This window comes from Pseudorca crassidens, chromosome 20 (assembly GCF_039906515.1).
Source record: "Pseudorca crassidens isolate mPseCra1 chromosome 20, mPseCra1.hap1, whole genome shotgun sequence".
NCBI classification, from domain to species: domain Eukaryota; kingdom Metazoa; phylum Chordata; class Mammalia; order Artiodactyla; family Delphinidae; genus Pseudorca; species Pseudorca crassidens.
Window position 1 is genome coordinate 19,064,467 of NC_090315.1, and position 24,559 is coordinate 19,089,025.

General features: G+C 42.4%; 1 protein-coding gene across 1 annotated transcript in view; it reads right to left on the reverse strand.

Annotated features, from left to right (window-relative positions):
* GPATCH1 (G-patch domain containing 1) overlaps nt 1-24,559 on the reverse strand; it is a 43,692-nt gene that overhangs the window by 2,333 nt on the left and 16,800 nt on the right. Inside the window, exons 9-19 of the mRNA XM_067721397.1 lie at nt 24,282-24,361; nt 21,495-21,699; nt 19,283-19,579; nt 18,132-18,310; nt 17,735-17,862; nt 16,628-16,764; nt 16,122-16,288; nt 8,942-9,155; nt 5,247-5,354; nt 3,175-3,272; nt 1,587-1,735 (exon numbers count right to left, since the gene is read on the reverse strand). Coding sequence (XP_067577498.1) covers nt 1,587-1,735; nt 3,175-3,272; nt 5,247-5,354; nt 8,942-9,155; nt 16,122-16,288; nt 16,628-16,764; nt 17,735-17,862; nt 18,132-18,310; nt 19,283-19,579; nt 21,495-21,699; nt 24,282-24,361 — 1,762 coding nt within the window. The remainder of the gene's footprint in view (nt 1-1,586; nt 1,736-3,174; nt 3,273-5,246; nt 5,355-8,941; nt 9,156-16,121; nt 16,289-16,627; nt 16,765-17,734; nt 17,863-18,131; nt 18,311-19,282; nt 19,580-21,494; nt 21,700-24,281; nt 24,362-24,559) is intronic.

Here is a 24,559-nt window from a genome sequence, read left to right on the forward strand (position 1 = left end):
CTGGGCCTGCGCGTCCGGAGCCTGTGCTCCGCAACGGGAGAGGCCACAACAGTGAGAGGCCTGCGTACCGCAAAAAAAAAAAAATGGCTAAGAAACCAGAACAGAGAATCCAGGAACCGATCCACATGGGCACAGGCATTTAGAATCTGATCAAGCTACACCTCCCTTAACAGCCCAGAGCACCGGTGGGGCCGAGTGGCCAGGGCTTGCGCCTGCCGTGTCCCCCGTCACCCTGGGCCCACGACTGGACTTGCCCTACCTGGTCCCGTGCTGGCCGGGCAGGGCCACCCAGCTGCTCCGGCCCGGGGGCTGGAGGGGAAGGGAAGACAGCGACTTCCAGGCAGGACCATAACAACCTCCAAGACCATCCTCCAACCCGTTCCCCTCGGCTCCTCTGAGGGCCACATTCTAGAGCGGAACAAACTGGGATCCTGAGTAACTTTCTCAATTTAACTTATGCTCCACTGTGCTGTGCCAGTGGGCTGAGAGGGTTTCTTTTCATCGCAGCTCGCCTACTCACTCTCACTAATACAACCGGCCATCTATCTGGAGAAAGGTAAGTTGGATGCCTACCCTACTCTGTTCACAAAAAAAAAGGAAAATAAAACAATTCAAATAGGTTAAACCAAAACAAAACTACAAAAGCATGAGAATAGTCTATATATATATATATATATATACAAAACCTTACATTAGGGAAGGCCTTAAAAAGACAAAATGTAAAACATACCAACAACAACACAAAAATTCGTAAAACTGAGTGTTCCCAAAACTAAAGTTTCTGTTCAACAAAGATTGTTAAAAGTCATATAACAGGTAACACTCTAAAACACAAAGGATTACTATCCAGAATTATTTTTAAATTCCTAAAAATCAGTAAAAACAGTACCTAAAAACCAGTATAAAAATCTAACAGAAAACAGAATACTGTGCAAAGGACAGGAGCACATTATTCACAAAAGAGCCCATGGCAAAGGCTGAGACACACAGGAAAGGCTGCTCAGCCTCATTACTGATTCAGGAAATGCAACGAAGATGACATGCCATTCTTCACCCATCAGGCTGGCAAACATCTCTGTGCTGTTTGTAACTGATGTAATAACAAGGTGCTTTCATAATTTATATGGATAGAGCCACTTGTGGAAACAATTTGGTGATATTTATTCCTTCTAAATGTTCATTCCCTCTAGATTTATGCTACATAAAGTTATATTATTTATATTAAAAACGTGCAACAAAATGCACATGTACCTGTGTGTGCGTGTGTGTGTGTGTGTGTGTGTGTGTGTGTGTGTGGCTGTGCAAAAAAGTCTTCAGAGTTACAAAGCAACAGATGACAGAGGTTACTGTGGAGAGAAGAGAGATTTGGGGAATTGGTCACGGGCCACTTCAAGCCTTATCTGTAAGATCTGAATTTTCACAATGATAATATATTTACGTATTACTTATGCAATTAAAAGTTAACTTTTTAAAAAACGAGTTAAAGCACAAATTTATCATTTCTGACATTTCCCTCTATGCAAACACAGCAAGGTTTCAACGAGCCTCTGAGGGTTTCTGAAAGCCTACTGTCTCCCGTCGCCTACCGTCTCAGCAGCTCCTGGGGTGACAGGTCTGCGGCCCCTTCTTCATCACTCTGGCTGTCACTGCTGTTCGTACTCTCGGAACTACTACTTTTCTCTGACTTTTTATTCTTTTGCTTGCCTTTGTGTTTGTGCTTCCGGTGTTTCTTTTTCTGAAATAAATAAATAAACAAATCAAGGAGAACAAATGGGTGTTTCCCTTCCTAATTCCACGCAGTGGCAGGCTAATGAGGCATTTGGTTGCTGGAGTCATTCAAAACCAAAAAACTTCACTTGGGGAGCTTTAGCCTGGTGTGGGACAGACCAGGACACACAACTGGGCACACTCTCCACCGTGCATATGCTCACAGAATTGATCTTCTGGCGACAGACACAGCAGAACCAAGCAGGCACAGGAAGGACCCCATCATGACACTCAGCCCCCATCTCATCCAAGGTGACCCCATCCCCACACCCCCCCGCCCGTGAACCTGCCTGCTCCATTTCTTTAGCCATATGTGACAAACCACATATCAGGATGGCAAGCTCCCTGGAAAAGCACAAAGAAGAAACTGGTAGAAGGTCAGAGAACAGCACATATGCCGGTGAGAAACACGTGAGTTTGGTTTTCAAATCTGTCGGCACCAGTTTCTTTCCTTTCACTCCAGGAGAACTTCTCTTACCTTCCATGCTCAAGAATCATTTTTTCAGGTAGCCAAAACAGGAACTGTTTCTAATCAATTCTACTACTACCCAGATCACTGTGGGCACCCAGCACTAACTAACATTAACTGAATTAAAAGCCTGTGCCATAACTCAAAAGAAGACACGGATGTTGAGACAGCAGTGTCAACAGTGTTTTTTAAGTGTCCATCACTTCAAATGGCAAGCTACAGACCCAAATCTCTATTTGTAATGATGACAAAGTAGTTGAGAAATGTGCAAACTAATACCTTCCTTTAATACTGAATGATAATCAATATCAAATGTTTTTATTCATTATCTAAGTATTTTATTAAAAACAATTGTTTTATTAAACACAGTAATTAACTATTCTGTTATTTAATACTCAACCATTACTCTAAGATATTTAATTTATTTTTTTGGCCGAGCAACTTGCGGGATCTTAGTTCCCCGACCAGGGATCGAACCTGGCCCCCACAGTGAAAGCCCCGAGTCCTAACCACTGGACCGCCAGGGAATTCTCAACTCCAAGATATTTAAATGTCCTTTTTTCCTACTTTTTAATGTTCATGAATAAAAAAAAAAATTTTAAGTAGAACTGAATAAATTAAGATATTCTGTCTAAAAGAAAAACAGGACTTCCCTGGCGGTCCAGTGGTTAGACTCCGTGCTTCATGGCAGGGGGCACGGGTTCGATCTCTGGTCAGGGAAGATCCCGCATGACGTGCGATGTGGTCAAAGCAAAAGAAAAAAAAGTTTTTCTGAAAATCGAGGGTTTCCATTGACTATCAACATTTCTGTCAAGGTGTAGAGAGACCTGTGGCCTCCATCTTGACTGGCTTCATGGGTCACCCCTGGAGGCTGGTCTAGACGACAGAAGCAGGGGCGTCTGACCCCACACACTGATCCTGGTACACCCAGAAGTTACCTTCTCTTTCTTCCGTCTGTGCTCTTTCTTGGTCTTGTGTTTTTCTTTGTTCTTTTTATGTTTCTCTTTGAGAGGTGCCTCAAGTTTCTGACGAGCATCTGAAAGACGAATGTAATAAAGACATTACTTAGAGACTATAGGGGAAGAGAAGGCTAAATTACTGAGTTAGGAGTCTGACGTAGACAGATGTTTACCATTAAGGCAGAACTCCTGCCCTGCCTCACTGATAAACAAGCAGATTAGCATATCACGTTGTAGATCTATATTTAGAAACTGCCAGAAACCTCAACCTAAGACCAGAGTGATCCAATGGTGTCTGGCCACAGTCTTATCTGCCAGATGAAGATAAAGTCAGACCAGAATGCCTACCAGCCTTCTGTCATTTAACATCCTCAGGTAAACTCAGAGATAGACCAGAGTCTGAATCTGGCTCTGTCAGCAGGTCTGTGGTCTTTGGCATGTCGCTAAACCTCTCCAAGTCTGTTTTCCTGTCTGAAAAATGGGGAAAATAAGAATCCCTATCCTTTTGGGGACACAGAGGGGATTAGATGGGACCGTGCACATGAATCCCATAGCCCAGAATCTGGCACATAATTGTCCGCCCCTGTGACACCGTCCACCCTTTAAAAAAGCACATTTCATGTGAGTTTGTCTTATAAGCAGAAACACTAAAAAATTAGCACCAAAACAAAATAATGTACTTGATCATTAAAAATGAGTAAACATGGCAGAAACAGAGACATAGATGTAGAGAACAAACATATGGACACCAAGGGGGGAAAGTGGCAGGGGTGGTGGTGGTGGTGGTGGGTTGAATTGGGAGATTGGGACTGACATGTATACACTAATATGTATTAAATGGATACCTAATAAGAACCTGCTGTATAAAAAAATAAATAAAATTAAATTTAAAAAAAAAAAAAAAAGACTAAAGAAGTTGCATGCACTCCACTTCTCCACCTCCAAATTCTGACCAAAACGTTTTCATAGGTCATTAACTTCCAGGTCATCAAACCAGCAGAAAATTATCTATAGCAGAAACAGTGTAAGTCATTAAATCAACTTTTTTCTACCTAAAGAAAAATTCCGAGGTATTTCAGGAGTACGGTTTGTTTCCCAAACCCAGTTAACCAATGCCTGCAATTTTCTAGTCCTACAGTTTGGTCAAATGTTTCCCAGGTTGACCTCCCCAAACTTTTTTTTTTTTTTTGATGCTAGTTTTTGGAAAATAGCCCATAGACCAAATTACGTTATCAACTATTACAAGGTTATCAAGAACCATCTGGGAAATGGGCATAACTAACTTAGCTTTCAAGTGCCGACACTTATTTTAAACTAAAGATCTGAACAATTACACAAATGAGAAATACATTCACCACAATTTTTCAAAACTTCACACATTTGACTCCTCTCTGCTTTCATCTCTTTGAAGGCTGGGTTAATTAACCAAGCCACTATGCATATGTGGGCACTACAGGAAACTATAAAGTACATAATAGAATTTTATGTCATTTCTATATCTGGGCCCTATTATCAGATGTTTGTTAACTCAGCTTTCAACGAGATGCCAACCAGTCTAAACATTTTAACATGAGATGTCAGTTTAAGCTGGCACTGAACAGAAGTTGTTAACAGATATTGCGGGAGGAGGATGAGCTGTACTTACTTCTGAAAGCATTAGTTTTATTTGCTGCATTAGCCAAAGTATAAAGAAGTCTCAGAATATCCTTCTCCCTACAATTCCTATCCCATCTTTGTGCCCTAGATTTTTACTTTTTTATCTCTATACATGACAAAGTTTGAGATACTTAGGGCCCTATCTGTTAAAAAGTTAAAAAAAAATATCAAAGGACTCTAAGGCTGAAAAGCAACACCTATCATTTAGGCACAAGGTGGAAGCACTGATTTTCCAAACATGGCTGAGAACGGATAAACTAGAAACAAACATATATATTTGGTCAGCCTCATGCTGGATTACGTTGGCAGACAGAACAATGTGGTTAGAGTTGTCCTATCTTGGGGGAGACTCTGGCCCCAATGCAAAAAGATGACATAAGGAGCTCTCGACTCACTGGGGCAGAAGACGGGAGGCAGCTGCGGGCCGAACTCTTCTCTTTCATCTATCTGTATCTTCTGAATCGGGAAGAAAGGTGCGGGCTCCTGGGGCGCTGGCTCACTAGCTGAAAAACACCAGGATATTAATTTTAGATACATGCCAAATATTAATGTGCTTGAGTCTTCAATAAATGTCTGTTTTTACCAGATAGCATGTGCTTTTCGTCAGCACCCCGCGTAACTAGCTCACGCCAGGTGCTGAGGACACAGCAGTGAACACACAGGCCCAACCTCTGACCTCCTGGACATTTGAGTTGGGATGTCGGTCACACAAGGGCACCTGCAAGCAGGTGCCCCAGGGGCTGTACCACAGGGGTGGTGAGGGTACTTGTGGCACACACTCCACATCACCTGAGACCTAAAAGGTTGAAACACCATAGGGACTTCCCTGGCAGTCCAGTGGTTATGACCCTGCACTTCCAGTGTAGGGGGTGTGGGTTCGATCCCTGGTCAGGGAACTAAGATCCCACATGCCACGTGGCATGGCCAAAAAACAAAAACAACAATGTGATTAAGCCAGCCAAGAGGACTAAATACAATATCGCAAAAACTGAAATAAATAAATAAAAATAAAAGGTAGAAACACAACCTCAAGGAAGGGCCATCTCAGGAGAATAAAGACTTATAAATAAACAGGATGTACGGCTTTGCTGGTGGTGCAGTGGTTAAGAATCCGCCTGCCAATGCAGGGGACACAGGTTCAAGTCCTGGTCTGGGAAGATCCCACATGCCACGGAGCAACTAAGCCTGTGTGTCACAACTACTGAGCCTGTGCTCTAGAGCCTGCGAGCCACAACTACTGAGCCCACGCACCACAACTAGTGAAGCCCGTGTGCCTAGAATCCGTGCTCAGCAACAAGAGAAGCCACCGCAATGAGAAGCCCGCACACCACAACCAAGAGTAGCCCCCGCTCGCTGCAACTAGAGAAAGCCCGTGTGCAGCAACGAAGACCCAATGCAGCCAAAAATTAATTAATTAAAAAACAGGATGTAAGACTATGTCCCAGCTCAGAAGGCTTCATTTCACTCAAAATAAATCGTCAGAGGAGAAAAACTGAATATAAACAAATTATCGTGTTCACATTAATAATCTCGTTTTTTAAAAAGAGATGATTAGGTTTTCAGAGAGAAGAGAGAAAGATGGGGAAAGTCCGGAAAAATATGCATCAAAGCATTAATGGTGGTTATCTCTGGGAAGGGGGAATTCCCAGAGACTTAAGCTTTCTACATTTCTTTTCTTTTTTTTTGGCTGTGTCAGGTCTAAGTTGTGGCATGTGGGATCTTCTGTTTTGGCGTGCGGGCTTCTCTCTAGTTGTGGCACAGGTTCCAGAGCGCACAGGCTCAGTAGTTGCACCACTTGAGTTCTCTAGTTGTGACGTGCAGGCGCACTAGTTGAAGCGTACAGGCTTAGTTGCCACGTGGCACGTGGGATCTTAGTTCCCCAACCAGGAATTGAACCTGCATCCCCTACATTAGAAGGCAGATTGTTAACCACTGGACCACCAGGGAAGTCCCTATATATCTATATTTTTAAACTTTTCAAGTAATATATGACTCTGTAATAAAAATATAAGTTGTTTTTTTCTCACAAAGAAAAAAATAGGCTGACATTTGCAATCACCTAAGAACAAACAATATTTTATATCTCTATGTAACTTTTTGGTTAAAGGCCCTCAAAAATTAAACCCAAGTCCACCACAGACTGAAAGGGGCAGGCAGAACAATCTAAAACTGAGATGGGAAATTCTGTCCACCCACCCAAACATCTGAAAAGTCTCCCACCCTTGCAAGCACCAGACAGCCTCCTTTCCTATGCCCAAACTCCTGGCTGGGGTAAAGAGAACAAGGAGACAGGCTACTAACCAGGTGTTAGACTCACTGTAAAGAGAACAGACACCATCTACCAAGTGCTACTTATGTGCCAGGCAATGCCAATCTAATGGCTGTTCCAGAGCATACAATCTGCCCTACAGAGAGGAAAACAGGAAGCAACCCTGTATATGTCATCACCAAATGTTTTCCACTAATCCTGGCACCTCATCAGCAACCAGGTTAAAAAAAAAAAGAAGCTATTTTTTAAATGAAAATTTTACTATTTTTTAATTCTCCTCAACTAGGATAAGTAGGAAAATCAATATTATCAAACACATCTCTACATCCTAAAAATATATCAGAGATTTATACCAGATAGAGAGAGAAAAAAAAAAAACTCTGCTCCACCCCATTTAAAGATACAAAAGATTATAAATCATAGAAATATTTTTTTGGATCTGTCTGCCAAGGCAAGGAAACAGAAGCAAAAATAAATAAATAAGGGACCTTCCTGGAGGTCCAGTGGGTAAGACTCTGCACTCCCAATGCAGGGGGCCCGGGTTTGATATCTGGTTGGGGAACTAGATACCGCATGCATGCCACAATTAAAAGTTCGCATGCCACAACTAAGGAGCCCACATGCTGCAACTACGGAGCCAGGGAGCCGCAACTAAGGAGCCTGCCTGCCGCAACTAAGAACCGGTGCAACCAAATAAATAAATATATAACTAAATAAATATTTTTAAAAAACCAAAAACCAAATAAGACCTGATTAAACTAAAAAGCTTTTGCACAGCAAAGGAAACCATCAACATAATGAAAAGACAACTGCTGGTATAAATCTTGTTGTGGTTTTTTTTTCCATCATCCTGGTTTTGATATCACCTCACACTTGTCAGAATGGCTACCATCAAACAGACCACAAATAACAAATGTTGGTGAGGATGTAGAGAAAAGAGAACCCTTGTACATTGTTGGTGGGAATGTAAATTGGTGCAGCCACTGTGGAAAATAGTACAGAGGTTCCTCAAAAAACTAAAAATAGAACTATCACATGATCCAGCAATTCCACTCCTGGGTATATTTCCAGAAAAAACCCAAAAACTCTAATTTGAAAAGATACATGCACCCTAATGTTCACAGCAGCATTATTTATAATAGCCAAGATATGGAAGCTCCCTAAGTGTCCATCAACAGACGAATGGATGAAGAAGATATGGTGTGTATACACAATGGAATCCTACTCAGCCATAAGAAAGAATGAAATTTTGCCATTTGCAACAACGTGGATGGACCTGGGAGGGTATTATGCTAAGTGAAATAACTCAGACAAAGAAAGACAAATACTGTATGTTATCACTTACATGTGGAATCTAAAAAATAAAACAACTGAATGAATATAACTAAACAGAAACAGACTCACAGACATAGAAAACATACTCGTGGTTACCAGTGGGGAGAGAGAAGGTGGGAGGGGTAAACGAGGGGTAGGGGATTAAGTGATACAAACTATTATGTATAAAATATATAAGATACAAAGATATATCGTACAGCACAGGGAATATAGCCAATATTTTATAACAACTTTAAATGGAGTACAATCTACAAAAATTTTGAATCACTATGTTGTACACCTGAAACTAATATAATATTGTAAATTAACTATAATTAAATACAACTTTTTTTAACTTAAAAAATACAAAAGATTAAAACATCATCAAACAATCATCAATTGCTAATTATCCCGGTTCCAAATTACACACTAAATGAAGAAAGCAGCCTCTCTAGAAACATCATTGTTTTCTTTTTTAGATCCCAAAGTCTAAAATATGTGACATACCTTGGGCCACAGATGACGTTTCCACCACGTCAGCCTCTTGGGAACCTTTGAAGTCAGCTTCCCTGGTACCCTCCTGATCATCCTCACTGTCGCCCTGCTCATCCTCAGAGGATGAAGACTTTTCATCTGAGGAGCTGGCAAAGATGGCTTTGAATAAGTCCATGGATGGGCGGCTACCCTCTCCTTCAGTCTGTGAATCCACACCTTTGTTTACCTGTATTAACAGTGACATAATAGTCAGAAATGAAGAAGCAAGGGTGAAAGGAGACATGTGTTCAGGAACATGGCACCCGTGCACACACACACACGCACGCATGCACACATATGCACACATACTTATGTTTGTGCTCATTTACATGGGTCTCCACACCCACGCACTGCCTAACTAAACAATGATCACTCACATGGCATCATTTTTGTGGTGCTTCTGATTCAACACCTGTATATTGTGCTGACTGGTAGAAGCAGCTGAAGCTATACGTGGAAACAGGTCATTAATCAGAATTGCAAAGGACCCAGAAAAAGGAGTAGGGACTAGCACAGTGCCTCTGTCCTGTTTTCAAAAGTCTATCCAAGCCTTCAGAGGTCCCACATGAAAGGTCGTGAAGACAGTGTACTCGTATAAAAGTGCTGAAGAGAAAACTGGGGGCCTCCACACAATGGGGAAGGCACCGAGAACAAGCCAACAAAATGGTCCTGGAGATCCCCTCTGCAATTACACGTCACCCTTCCTAAAAGCAGCCCAGGTATGGAGAGTCAGGTGAGCCAATAAAGAGGCAGTGACTTGGTATACACTCCATTCTATAAACAAGGAGCAAAGGTATGAAGAAGACATGGCTCCCACGTCCTAACAGCTAATCACCAGACAGACGTGGGGTGATCTAACGTGCTAAGTGTGAACAGCAGTGACGAGAGATCCCAGGACTGGCCTAGATCAGAACCCACTTCAGTCCTTCCATTTTACCACTGAAGAACGTGGGTCAGGGGCGACAAGAGGCTCTGTCACCGACACACGCATGCTACGTGCCCAGGGTGGGTCTGGACTCTACCAAGCTCTCCTTGCTCTCGGCCTGGGGTCCCTCCCCAGTCCCACACCACCTCCAATTTCTGAAGCAGAGTTACAAATATGCACGTGAGGAAAACCGACACAAGATAGTGGAATTTATGATTTTAAAGTAAACCCTTTTCATAGAAAAAAATTAAGGAAGAAAAGCATACCATTGCCCACTAAAAATAACCAAGACACCTTGGAGTAAGGACTGATTCTAGAGCTGGGGCTGAGAAATAAAAAGATGAGGTCAGAACATCTTACTGTGCCCAGAAAGTGAGGACATGCTCAGAGGGTAAAAGGGACATTTCAACTGGACACAGAAGCCAACTTGAAGGGGCTTCAACTAACCAAACTAGCACAATTGGAGCATTAAAATAAATAATGATAGTACTGAATTATCCCTCTGGATAAAATAGGAAACCATGGGTCCACAGTGACATAAATAGTTTGATGAAGGACAGGGTATTTATATATTTCAAAGCTCTTAAATGTGTATTAAGTACAAATTAATAAGAAATGAATAAATAAAAGTACTTAACTACAAAGGGGAAAAGACTGACTTCACAGTGGAGAAGTCTGGCAGACACCACCTTACTCAAATAATCAAAGTGAACATCAGTAACGGGAAAAATCATCATCGTGTTCTACTTGGCAGGACACAGCGAAAGCACAGCAGCATCCCTTCTGAGGTGTTCCTGCCAAAAATGCAGAACCAGAATCTAATCCTGGGGAAACGCCTGATGAGCCCAAATTGAGGGGTATTCTACAAAATACTGGCCTGTAATCTTCAAAAGTAACAAGATCACGACTCCGCACTCCCAATGCCGGGGGCACAGGTTCGATCCCTGGTCAGGGAACTAAGATCCCACATGCCGCACGGCTTGGCCAAAAAAAAAAAATTAAATTTAAAAAATTAAATTTCATTTTTAAAATAAATTTAAAAAATAAATTTAAAAGAAAAGTATCAAGATCATGGAAGTCAAGGGAATACTGAGGAACTGTTCCAGACTGAAGGAGACTAAAGAGACATGACAGCTAAATGCAACAAGTGATGCTGAGCTGAATTCTTTTGCCATAAAGGACATTATTAGGACAACTAGTGGAACCTGAATGGGTCTGAGGATTGGACAGTAGTAATGTATCAATGTTAACTTCCTGATTTTGATAGATGTACTGTGCTTATATAAGAAAATGCCCTTCTTTAAAGGAAACACAGGTGTGACAGGGCATCTGGTTGGCAACTTATACCCAAGTGGTTCAGGAAACAAAATTATCTGTACTGTATTTAAACTTTTAAGATTGTTTCAAAATTTTAAAAATTATAGAAAATGTCAGGAGAGAGAGGCTGACAGTAAAACACAGGAAATCATGGCCACAATTCCCTAGAAAAGCCATGGATCATACACCTTTATGGCAAACCACAGACACCAATGTCACATGCATGGACCGTAACTGAATGACAGTGTTTGCAGACAGTCTTGGCCTTTAATAATGTCTACATTAATAAAAGTACATGAGTACATGAGATATTCAACTCTCAGATAACTACAGAAGCTGATCTTTTTTGTTTTTATTTTTTTCGGAATATAATAGGAGCTGTACTGAAATTAAACAACAACGCACACCAAACACACATGACTGTATCTGCAAAGCTCCCTCACCACCCCCCACCTTCCACCAGAAGTGTGCACATTCACATTTGTGCTCTCAGAAAGCTTTCAGGGAAAGAAATTAAATAACCCAGAAAGGGGAAGAGACCCTCCTAAGGTCACAAGCTAATAAGTGAAAAAGCAAGAACCAAGACATTCCAGCCGAAATTATCTAAATACTATCTCAACATGATTTGAGAAAATCTAGAAGGCTTTCTAATCCAATGACCATATCACAGAGCCAGAATCCCTGGTTAGGGTTTTATGCCATTAAAACCCAAATGGAGTGGTTCCAAATCCGTGGTGGCATGGGTAGTGGCTGCAGCTGCCAGGCTCTGAAGGAGGGGAACCCTTTCCTCTGACCACAGGAGCTGTGGTCCGAACGGTCTGGAGTGAATCCTATTGCTGTTTTCCCCTTCCTGCCCTCTTGCCACTTGACTCCAGGCAGAAACAGTCACAGGAAGTGCAAGGCTGAGCAGGCAAACTAAAGTCCCAGCTTTCTGACTGGAGGACTTGAAGGGGGAGCCCAGAGTCAGAAAATGTAAGGAATGGGTCTTCCCTGGTGGCGCAGTGGTTAAGAATCCGCCTGCCAATGCAGGGGACTCAGGTTCAATCCCTGGTCTGGGAAGATCCTACATGCCGTGGAGCAACTGGGCCCGCGTACCACAACTACTGAGCCTGCGCTCTAGAGCCCGCGAGCCACAACTACTGAAGCCCGTGCGCCTGGAGCCCATGCTCCGCAACGAGAAGCCCACACACCGCAACGAAGAGTGGCCCCTGCTCGCCGCAACTAGAGAAAGCTCGCACACAGCAACGAAGACCCAACGCGGTCAAAAATAAATAAATAAAATAAATTTATAAAAAAAAAAAAGAAGAAAATGTCAGGAAGATCACGAAGAGGAGGAGCTCAAGAGGGTGAGCCTATATAGTGGTTTATGAGCTTCTCGCTCACCTCTGAGCTCATGGATCTGATTCCATGAGCAAATCAAAGCCTCTGATAACAGAACTATGGGATTAACTACCAGCCAGGTTCCAGACCAACCACCAGGAAGAGCACATACAGGAAAGATCTGAAGAGTACTACAAAGGCTTCGAAAACGGAAGGACGTTTCAACCCAGATGGGTTGGAACTTATAGCCTGAACCTAATTAGGTCGATTATCTGCTAAAGCAAAATAAAACAACAAAACAAAAAGGCAACATTCTCCTTCGAATTTAAACAAGACCCAGGGTCTCATTACATAATATTCAAAGTGTCCAGAGTACAAGCCAAAGTTACTTGGTACACAAACAACCAGGAAAATCTCAACTTGCAGAAGATAACCAGCAAACACCAACCCCAAATGACAAGAACCAAAACGACAAACATGTTGGAATTACGAGATAGACTTTAAAAGCAGCTATTATGACCCTGCTCCAAGAATAGAGACAAATGAAGAAAAGATTTTAAAAAAGGTCTCAGCAAAGAAATAAAAGATATAAATACAGTAACCCAAATAAAAAATTCAGGGCTCAATAGCAGAATGGAGATGACAGAGGAAAGACTCAGTGAACTTGAAGACAGATCAATTGAAACTACCTGATTTAAACAACAGAAAGGAAAAAAAAGAGAGTGAAAAACAGAACAGAGGCTCAAAGACCTATAGGACGAATTCAAAAAGTATTACATTTATGTCATCAGAGTCTCAGGAGAGGCAAGAGAGTGTGGTGCAGAAAATATATTTGAATAAAATAATGGCTGAAAATGCCCCAAATTTGGTCAAAGACAAACTTAAAGATTCAAGAAATTCATAAAACCCCAAACAAAATAATCTCAAAGAAATGCACACCCAGATATATCACCACCAAACAGCTAAAAACCAAAGACAAAGTGAAAATCTTGAAAGGAGCCAGAGGAAAAGTCACATCACTACAAGGACAGGAACAACAATGTGAACGAACGACTGTAGGTTTCTCATCAGGAACTACAAGGCCAGAAGGAAGTGGCACAACATTTTTAAAGAGCTAAAAGAAAAGACCTGTTGACCCAGAATTCTACATCCAGCAAAAACATCCTTTAGGAGTGAAGATGGAATACAGGATATTCTCAGATGAAAGAAAATTAAGAGAATTAGTTGTTGGAACTGCTGTAAAAGAAATGCTACAGGAAGTTCCTTAGACAGAAGGAAATGATAAGAGAAGGAAACCTGCGATTTCCCTGGTGGTCCAGTGGTTAAGACTCTACACTTCCACTGCAGGAGGCATGGGTTCAATCCCTGATTGGGGAACTAAGATCCCACATGCTGTGCAGCACAACCAAAAAAATAAAAGAATTAAAAAATTTTTTTTTAAAAGAGGGAAACCTGGAACTTCAGGAACAGAAATGATAAATATCCAAGTAAATCAAATAGACCATTATCTCCTCAGCAGTTCTCTAAAATGTGTATAACAACTGAAAGCAAAAATTTAAATATTGTCTGATGAGGTTTTCATTATATATATACTGTAACATATAAGACCACAACGTAAAGCAGGGAGAGTAAAGGAACGGTAAGGATTGTCTATTCCACTTGAAGTGGTAAAATATCAATCCTAAATACATGGTGAAAAGGTTAAGTATGTATATTGTAATCCCTAGAGCAATCACTGCAAAAATAGAGTGAAAAAATATATAATAGATAAATTCAAATGGAAAACTAGAAATTACTGAAGTGATACAAAAGAAGGTAGGAAAGGAGAAAGAGAGAAACAAGAAAGAGTGGGAATAGAAAACAAACAAAACTGCAGACCAAAATCCAAATTACATCAACAAGTTACATTAAATACAAACGGTCAAAACATACAAAAATAAAAACATACAGATTATCAAAGTGTATTTAAAAATAAAGCACCTAATGACAATGACATGTTGCTTATTAAAAACCCACTTTAAATATAATCATATAATCATATAGATTAAAAGTGAAAAGATGGAGAAATACATACTATGCAAATAATCAGGGATAAAGAGTACTATTACATAATGATGAATGGGTCAATTCATCAAAAAATACATAACTATCCTAAATGTGTATGCACCTAACAAGAGAGTTTCGAAATACATGAAGCAAGCACTTGGGAATCAAGTTTGATAGTTTCTTATAAAGTTACATCTATATTTAGCTCTTACCCAGTAATCCCACTGTTAGGTATTTACACTAGGGAAGTGTAAACTTATGTTCATATACAAATTTCCACATGAATATTCACAGCAGCTTTATTTATGATAGCCAAAAACTGGAAACAACCATATGTCCTCAAAGAGTGAATGGACCAAGCTGTGGTGTACCCATACAGTGAAATATCGTTAAACAATAAAAAGGAAGGAACTACTGATACGCACACAGTACTGATGAATCTCAAACGTATGACACTGAGTGAAAGAAGCCAGTTTCAAAAGGCTACATATGTATATCATCTGATTTCATTTATATAACGTTCTGGAAGGAGCAAAACTATTGAGACAGAGGAGAGATCACTGGTTGACTGGGGCTTGGGGTGAGGGGAGGGTATGACTATGAAGGGACAGCATGAGGGAGGTTTTTGGGGTGATGGTATCATTTTGCCTCCTGATTGTGGTAGTGGTTCCATGAATCTACATATGGATAACAACTCACTGTACTGCAGTTTTTTTTTAGTCAAGTTTAATGTATGTTAATTTAAAAAATAATTTTAATGAGGCTATTAGAAATAAAACCAACTTTTTATTAAGTTCAACTCAACTATTTAGGCAGTAATTTTTTTTTTTTTTTTTTTTTTTGCGGTATGCAGGCCTCTCACCGTTGTGGCCTCTCCCATTGCGGAGCACAGGCTCCGGACGCAGGCTCAGTGGCCATGGCTCACGAGCCCAGCCGCTCCGCGGCATGTGGGATCCTCCTGGACCGGGGCACGAACCCGCGTTCCCTGCGTCGGCAGGCAGACTCTCAACCACTGCGCCACCAGGGAAGCCCTAGGCAGCAATTCTTTTAAAATATCCAACGGATAATTTCTCTATACTCTCCACAAAAGGGATTACTTGTTACTTGGAAAATCATATTTTCTATACAATACACTGAATTTTGTTTCAGTGGTTGATGCTAAGTGAAAGCCATTCTAGGCAGAGAAGTTTATAACCTCTCCTCAAATGATTAAGGCTATGACCGAAATTGGTGAATTGTACAGCAGATGTGGGCAAACTACTGCCCATGGGCCAAATCCAACCCACTGCCTGTCTTTGTAAATAAAGTTGTACTGGAACACAGATGTACTCAATTTTTTCAGATTGCCTGTGGTTTCTTTCACACTCAACAACAAAGATGAATAGTTGTGATACCGTATGGCACACAAAGTCTAAAATATTTAATATCTGGCCTTTCACAGCAAAAGTCCGCTGACCACTGCTATCGAATGACAAAAAGCATCACAACAGAGAAAGGCAAAGGCCACAGACAGCCTGGCAAAGAGAACTTGAGAGCCCCAAATACCTCATTTGACACTGATTCCATTGTATGCTCTTCCTCTTTGTTTACTAATGGACTGGACTCTTGTTTAGGTGGACCAACTTTTGATCTAGCCAAACTTAAAAATTCACTAATGGAATCTTCTTTCTTTTCTTGTTTAGATGTATCCCATCTGGATGGTTTTCTTGATTCTGAAAGGTAGGACATAGACCTAACATTAGAATTAGCAAGCAAAAGGCAAGCTCTGCATTATGGTTCTTTAATTCATTCAAGAACATCAGCGAGCCTACTATGTATGGTCCAGGCACTGTGCAAGGTGCTGGGAATGTGGCAGATGCTGAAGCAGAGCTCCAACCCAAAACAGTGTGTATCTGGACCACTTTAGCACGAGCTAATGTATTCATATGAACGATTCTTTTAATGGAAGGAGAGTTCACACTACGTGTACCCCTATGACAAGACGACCCTTTACTTCTGTCTTCCCGACAGACTAGGGGTGGAGACCATGGACCTGGGGAAGCCCTACTCACTGTCGGGACCTCGGTGCTGCGGAACTTTCTCACTTGATGCTTGAGTTGCAGGTGAGGAAGCTGTCTCTGGGACTGTCAGAAAGTTGAAGACTGAGTATTTGTCACGTTTCACTCTTGGTAAGCCAACTAAAGTCGAACTGGGGGTTGAAAAGGAAACATATATATAAATAATCTTAATAACAACTGTGAGGATAAAATCCAATTCCTATAAGGCTGTCCATCTCATGTTTTTCACCAGTAGCTCTTCTACTTGGTTGAAAAGGTCCCTTAAGATGTTTTTGCTTCTCAAAGCAATTTTAGAATTTGGAATGTCTGACTTTAGGAGCCATGAGTTTTTTATTATTATAGTAAGAGCTAGAATTTAACTTTTTTTTTTTTTTTTTTTTTTTTGGCTGCATTGAGTCTTTGTTGCTGCACGCAGGCTTTCTCTAGTTGTGGCGAGTGCGGGCTTCTCATTGTCGTGGCTTCTCTTGTTGCGGAGCACGGGCTGTAGCCGCGTGGGTTTCAGTAGTTGTGGCTCACGGGCTCAGTAGTTGCGGCTCACAGGCTTAGCTGCTCCGCGGTATGTGGGATCTTCCCAGGCCAGGGCTTGAACCCATGTCCCCTGCATTGGCAGGCATATTCTTAACCACTGTGCCACCAGGGAAGCCCTAGAATTTAACTTTGACAATGGATTTCCGTGAAGGAAAAGTTCCACTGCTAAAAATATACCTCAATTTTCTGACAAAGTCTCTGATTCAACTGTATATTCTTTCTTGTGGTGTTTATAATCAAATAAGAAGGTACTGAACTTGTATAGAGAATCAGAAAACGTAAGTTTCATTTCAAATGTAAACTCTCTGTGTGTGATTAAAAACGTGGCAAATTAGACAGACATTGTTTCTGTAACTTGGTGTATCTGAGTTTCCTATCTTTGCTACCTGGATGTCTGCTTTTTTTTTTTTTTAGTAGCAAATTAATAGAAGTTAAATCCGCAAAGTCTGCAGCTCCAAGCATTTACAAGTAAGTTCATCTAGAAAAAGGAAATTTAAATGAATATGTAGGTGGAGAGTTAGCTTTAATACAGGGGAATAAGTACTGATGTAAGGGCAGGTTTATCCAACTTACCTTGGATATGGGTCAGGGACATTAAACCTCTTACACAGAAGCTTGTCAGGGTGCCACTCAAATGTGTCTCGGGTAAGCTTCCCAAACAGCTTCATCTTCACAGCCGACTGCTTGTCACTGACGTCATTCTGGGGAAAGACAGTCATCTGTTTCATCAAGTGGCCACAAAACTGACCTGTCTGCTTTTCCATTTACAAGTTTGCAAACAATCTTCCAAAATTTCAGAACGGCTTATGCTACATTTCTGCTAAAGTACACTGGAAGCTAAAAGCATAAAGTCATTTCTTATTCTACAGTGCCATGTGTATTTTGGTCTTTTCACTGAGGGATTTAACGTCTTCAGCTATACCGTGTTTTAATTTTAAAATTCATCACATAGGGAATGATGGCGACAGACCTCTTGGTCCCGAGGGACTTCCACCTGCTCTGAATCGTCTTCCATCTTGGCATGAGTGAACCGGGAGGACAAAGTCGAATGGGAAGACACATACAGCAGGGCTGCCTGAGAAAACTCATCCCGCTCACGGCGTCGCTCCCACTCTGTCATACTGGGATCAAGACAACATTCCAGAGCATCTAGGGTAGAGAACAAGAAACTGCTTCACTCCTAGGAAAAATGGGGAACTTAAAGGAGAACATCTAGTGGGCACCACTGTATCCCTGTAGTTTTCACCAGAGGAAACACATAATCATTATCCTGGCTTTTAAGAGCATGGCGGGAGGTACTTGGCAGGTAATATTGCTCCCTCCCTCAAAATGATGCTTTTATTGAATTCTGTCTACTATATAGCAGAGAAAAACATTTGGGGATTAATGCTTGATTAAATTTTCAAAGCAAGGAACTTATTACCAGTCCCCGACAGTGAAAATTCATCCTAACTATATTCCTAAGTTTGAGCAGAAAACACTCCTTTCTCTAACTTTTTTTTTTTAATTTAACATGTAAACACTAGGGGTGTGGAATCTTAGTGCGAGTTAAGGCACAGTACACAAAGATCTGCTTTTGAAAACCAACCCCTCTAATTTGCTGACAAGCTCTCACAAGGACTACTGCGTAAAAGAGCAATCTCTTGCCTCAATCTTGCCATATTTACTTCATAGATCATAGAGTGACTTTTTCCCCATGTAATGGTTCAACAGCCAACTCTCTTTGTAGGTTAAATTTTAGACTATGATTTAGAGCTAGATGGTTAGGACCTTAAGATAGAGTGGGAAATGACCTTGTTCTCGTGGCAGGAAATGCAACCCTTACACAGAAGTCAAGCACTCGCAAACAGTAAATGGCCTGTAATTTAGCATTAGCCACTGCCAAGGCACACTCTCTACTTAAACTGCTATCTTTGGGACCCGAGATACAGAGAAACACAGACTGATTGTTCTTGCTTTCTCAAGTCAAGAGCCAGGGCCTGAAATCTTTACAGCGTTCACAGCAGGGCAAAGTAAAACACTGCCAGAGCAGGATACCTCAATTCTGAATCTGGGCCTAGGGTCAGAACAGTAAGAACACTACCCCTGGCGACATGTGGGAGGCCCAGGCCTAGCACCCACCTTTCTGACCCTGTTTCACATTTACTAAAAACTCTTCATATCGTTTTTGCTTTTCTGGATCTTTTGAGAAAGGTTTGAAGTTGCTGGCTCTTACGGGGGCTGTGCCACCACTCAGTGCCACGTGCCAAGAGCAGTGTCCGACGTCTGGAGAGGAGGGCTGGGGTCTGCTGCTAGAGGCATTCTGGGCCAGACTCCTGGCCTTGAGTTGAGCTGCTTTAAGGTCCGTTGCCTGCTTCATTTCTTTGAGTCTCTCTTTATCTTTTTCGGACAGAAATTCTAACACTGAAGTAGGTGCCCCTAAAAAAGAAACAGTAATAGCAAGAGATGAAAAGTATCATAAAACATCTATACCCACATATCTCTCTACACACATTTTCAATATCACAAATTTATGTAATTGGAGGGCAGTATTTTACATTTAGTGTTTCATCTGTATTCATACTATCCCTGTGAACTAGACAGTAATAAAATAATGACACACCTGTTTTATAGTTGGCAAAAGTGGAGGTTAGTACTTGGATGTTTATAACGCCAGTGAGTGGTCCTAGAATGAGGAACCTGACACCCCAGACTCTGGACCTCCAGTCTGTGGCAGCCACCATCTCCATGGTCCTGCCCAGCACAAGCCCTGGCTCAGAGCACAGCTACCCATCAAACACTCACGCGTGTCACAAATGCTCACTGAGCGCCCACTGCCAGGCCTGGGGCTGGGAGAGTAACACAGGTGAGGTCTTGCTCTCACTAGTGAGGGAGCTGGACATTAAAGAAACCAGAAGCAACAGCAGAGGACCACCACGAGAGGAGGACTGTGGGGAGAAAAAAACAGGGCGACCTGTGCGAGAGGGCTGGCCATGGGGGCAGCGGGAGAGCTAACTAGCTTAAATAGTGGGCAGGGAAAGCCTGGAAAGGCCCTCTAAAAGGATAGTATTTGAGGTAAGTTCTAAGTAAAAAGAAGAAGCCACGAATTCCCTGGTGGTCCGGTGGTCAGGACTCTGTGCTTTCACTGCCGAGGGCCCAGGTTCAATCCCTGGTCGGGGAACTAAGATCCCACAAGCCACACGGCGCAGCCAAAAAAAAAAAAAACCAAAAGAGCCAAAATGTGAGAGAGAAGAGAGGCAGAGGAAATATGAAGGCCCCGAGGCGGCATCGTGGTCGGCAGGTTCAGAGGGCAGGAGGGAGGCTCATGAGGCTGGACCACAGCGGGTTCAGGGAAAGTGGTGTAAGCTGTGGCCTGAAAGGTAGGCAGGGTGGGGTCCACAGGGCCCTGTGGGCAGTCTGGACTTCTCCTTAGTGTGAGCAGTACTGGAGCGTTTTAGCGGGGGCAGGTGGGGAGTGATACATTTGGCTGCTGTTAAAGGGAACAGGCTGCAGAGAAAAGGGAAGGGAACTAAGGAGACCAATGAAGGGCTGCTGCAATGATCCAAGTGAGAGAATATGGGCGCTGAGACCAGGGTGGAAGCAGCGGAAACGAAGAGAAGTGGATGGGGTCCCCTCGCATGTTGAGGGTAGAGCTGAGAGGACTTGCTGAGGGAATGGGTAGGGAGGGGGAGGCAGGGAAAGAAAGGAGCTACGAATTAGGGTTCCCATGCTCTGGGCCAGGCAGTGGGTCACTGGTGGTATCATTTACTGGGAAGGGGAAAGCTGAAGAGCGAGCGACTTTGGGGAAGGAAGCAGGCGACCAAGAGTTCCCTTTTGGTCTGTTGTAGCTGAGGCACCTAGTAGGCTCCCAAACGGCAAGTCCAAGTCCACCTCTCATAGCGGGTCTCTCGGTTCCAGCCCACCAGGGGATTCTCCACGTCTATCCATCCTTTCAGACACACTCATTCCTTTCAGGCTTTCAGGAAAAGAGAAACAGTACCCCTTTCCCCTGAGAAGAAAACAATACGTTCCCAGGCTGTGCAGAAAAAGTGAAGGTACACATGGCCCTAGTCTTTGCTTCATTCTTGGGACAATTATCAAAAGTCTGAAAACTGCTGCACTTAAGACTGGGTTTATAATTTTAATGACACAACTCAAACTGATGGTGGGAAAACAACAAGTAAAGGATGTGTACGCTGTTAACTACGCCGTTCACAATAAACAATTTTATTCCCACAGTTTGGGAATACAAAATTATGTAAAAAATTTCAGTGGGAAAATGACTTTCCATTTTGATTTGGATAACTCAGATTATTAGAAATGTAATGATTTTAATCTTCTCTGTGGCACGTACCTTGAATAGGCGTTTCTCCTAGCAACTCTCCCCGCTTGGAGGCATTCAGTTGGTGCCTACTATGTGTCCCTGGGTCATGTGTTGGCTTTCCAGCTGACTCTGATAATACCTGAAGTACGTGGGAGTTCTCTGAGTTTGCAGCCACCACAGGTCTGAAATAATGCACTGGTCGATAGTCTCTTGGCAGTTCGGGTGGTGGATAAATCTTACAAAAACAAAACAAAACAAAACTCAGAACATACAGGCTGCAGGGGGATCATGTTTCATTTAACCAAGAAAACTCATTACCTCTGAGCGTGGTTAACCCCACCCTTTCCCAGGCTAGCACCTGGCGGGGAGGCAGCACTGGGAACAGCCTGCCCAGGTGCCCCGCCAACATCCGTACTGGATCTGGAGGGTCCCCAGAACCACACTGTTCTCGTGGCCATTTTAAGTATCACCCCGACCACTCTACTCAGAGATACTAACACGCATGTTCTATATGAGAACAATAACTATAGTTACTACTACTGGCCCACGTGTAAAACTGGCCCATTGTGAATCAGAAAATTTAGAGAAGTATGATTCACAGCTTAAATAAAAAGAATAACTTTAAATAAGTTACTTTTAAACTCAGAATTCTTGGGACTTCCCTGGTGGTCCAGTGGGTAAGACTCCGTGCTCCCAATGCAGGGGGCCCGGGTTCGATCCCTGGTCGGGGAACTAGATCCCACATGCATGCCGCAACTAAGAGTTCGCATGTCGTAACTAAGAAGCCTGCATGCCGCAACTAAGACCCGGCACAGCCTTAATTAACTACTTAATTAATTAATTTTAAAAAATCACATTAGGTTTAATAAAAACTTTTTTTTAATAAATAAATTCAGAATTCTTTTTCTGGTTATGTTTCAGTTCCAAATTGGAGTTTCTGGCCTTCTTTTTGGTCCAAGGTATTTTTCATTCAAAAGCTGACTGAAGTGAAATTGAAATACATTTGGGAAATTCAGGTATCAATGATGGTAGAACAGATAAGCCAAAAGAAAGTATTAGATATTTTTAAATTATTGCTCTAAATGGCCGCCCTTGCTCTAACAAACACATATTTACGGACCGTCCTACTTAAGCTGTTTTCTAGATTTTTCAGCTACCTGGAATTCTGAGCTCTGTAACCAGTGAAGCACTGAACACTCTCTGGCTGTGCTTCTCAGCCCCAGACGCACACAGCGCTCACTCAAGAGGTTTAACAATGCTGATGCCTGTGTCCCACACCACAGAAAAGTCGGCTGCAGTCGGAGTTTCCCAAGCTTCCCAGGTGGTTGTAAAGGGCAGCCTGGGGTGAGCACCTGGTCCAATGAACGTCATGAAAGAGTGCTATTATCATTGTTAGGAAACCTCATTTTTTATCATCTTAGCCTGACCGCCTTCTCTGGAAAACGTTAACTCCCAAGTCAGCCAGCAAACACTCTCGTGTTACCATGACACAAAAAAACCCACAGGAGCATGGCAGATAGGAGGGGTGTATACACATGACTCTTCTTAATATCCGCCATCGGATTCAAAGCATTTCAATCCCTCTGCTAAATCACTGCTCTGTGTTGCCTCTGGATCCAAAGGCTGGGTTTTTAGCCACATATTAGAAAACCTGTCTCTCTGTGAAAGGCTCAGGGAACACAGCCCTGCTCTGAATTGTTCACACCCAAAGCCCTATGCCAGCGAGGAACCTCCAGTGCCCATATCTCCATTTACACGCTCTGCCACGACAGTGGATTTGTCTGTCTGGCACCCTCGATGAGCAGGAGCTACTTGGGGGCCAAGACTTATTTAAACAGTTCTATTTACCCTTGAGTCCTAAGCTGAATGAGTACTTAACCATTTTTATGCTCCCTTTTCATACATGTAAAAAACTCACATTCTCCTTTGACATAATATGACATTTCTGGTAAATAAGAGCGGCTGACTATGTGTCCAACACTGTTCTGAACATATTCTGCTCTCTGTTACAACACATTAACTATCACGACTAAACAAATCAAAGCTGCTGTGATAACGTATATGGTTTCTCAGGCTGCGCTGCTCCTGGCCTCCCTGCTTCTGGAGAACCACAGGCCAAGCCACAGAGGTACTTAACAAATGTTTGCTGAGTTAAAATCAAAAAGCCCATTGAAGTGTGGAACAATCTAAGACAAGGATGCCAAGGAGGCAAACGGCCAGGCACCCCTCCTGAGCTACCAGCACCCATGCTAACCTGTGAGCACGTGACTCTGTTGGGTGTTCAAGAGCCCCGTGGCCAAAGCTGTAAAAACGCTCACAGAAACAGAACTACCTGCAAAGGCATGAGGAGTTCTCCCCAGAACTCGACCCACACGTTCCCAGCTTCCGCTCGGCGCAGACAAGGAGCCCAGGGAGCCCTGCCCACAGCAGCTAATGGGCTCACGGCGCCCAGGAGGAGCTGGGACCATGGGCTGACACGGCTCTTTGAAATTTTCTTTAAGTTACATTGCCCCTAGGATTAGATCAATTCCATTCTCCCACCAGCTTCTAATGTAATTCTTCCTTAATGGAAATAACCACTCACTTGAAGTTCGGATTTAAAAGATCGGCAGTTAGATGTTTTGAACACGATGTGGCTACTGACTGACATTTCCAATGCAGAATGTGTCTCCCTGGATAATCACTAGTAACCAGACTGTTGCTTGCTGTTAGCAGAATTTATTTATCTTTTCCATTGTTAATAGAATAACTCAGATTACACAGCAGCAAATACTTTAAGTGCTAAATCAGTTTAAAAAAAAAAAAGAAAAATCTTACTTTCTTAGAAGATAAAGGTTTAGAAGCCAAGGAAAATCCATCCAAAATTTTGCCAACGTAGCGAAGCTCTTTCTCTGATTCTACAAAATGATGTCATTTGATTAATTCCAGAGGCAGAGAAACTTAGAATAAGACAAAAGACCTCAGTTTTTTATCTCCGAGAATATAAACACTACATGTCATAGTTGCAATCAGTAAAAGGGAGGAAAGAATGGCATGTAAAGCCCTCACACCTCTGTTGACTCAGTGACTGGCAGCCCAGACCACACTGCTGATTA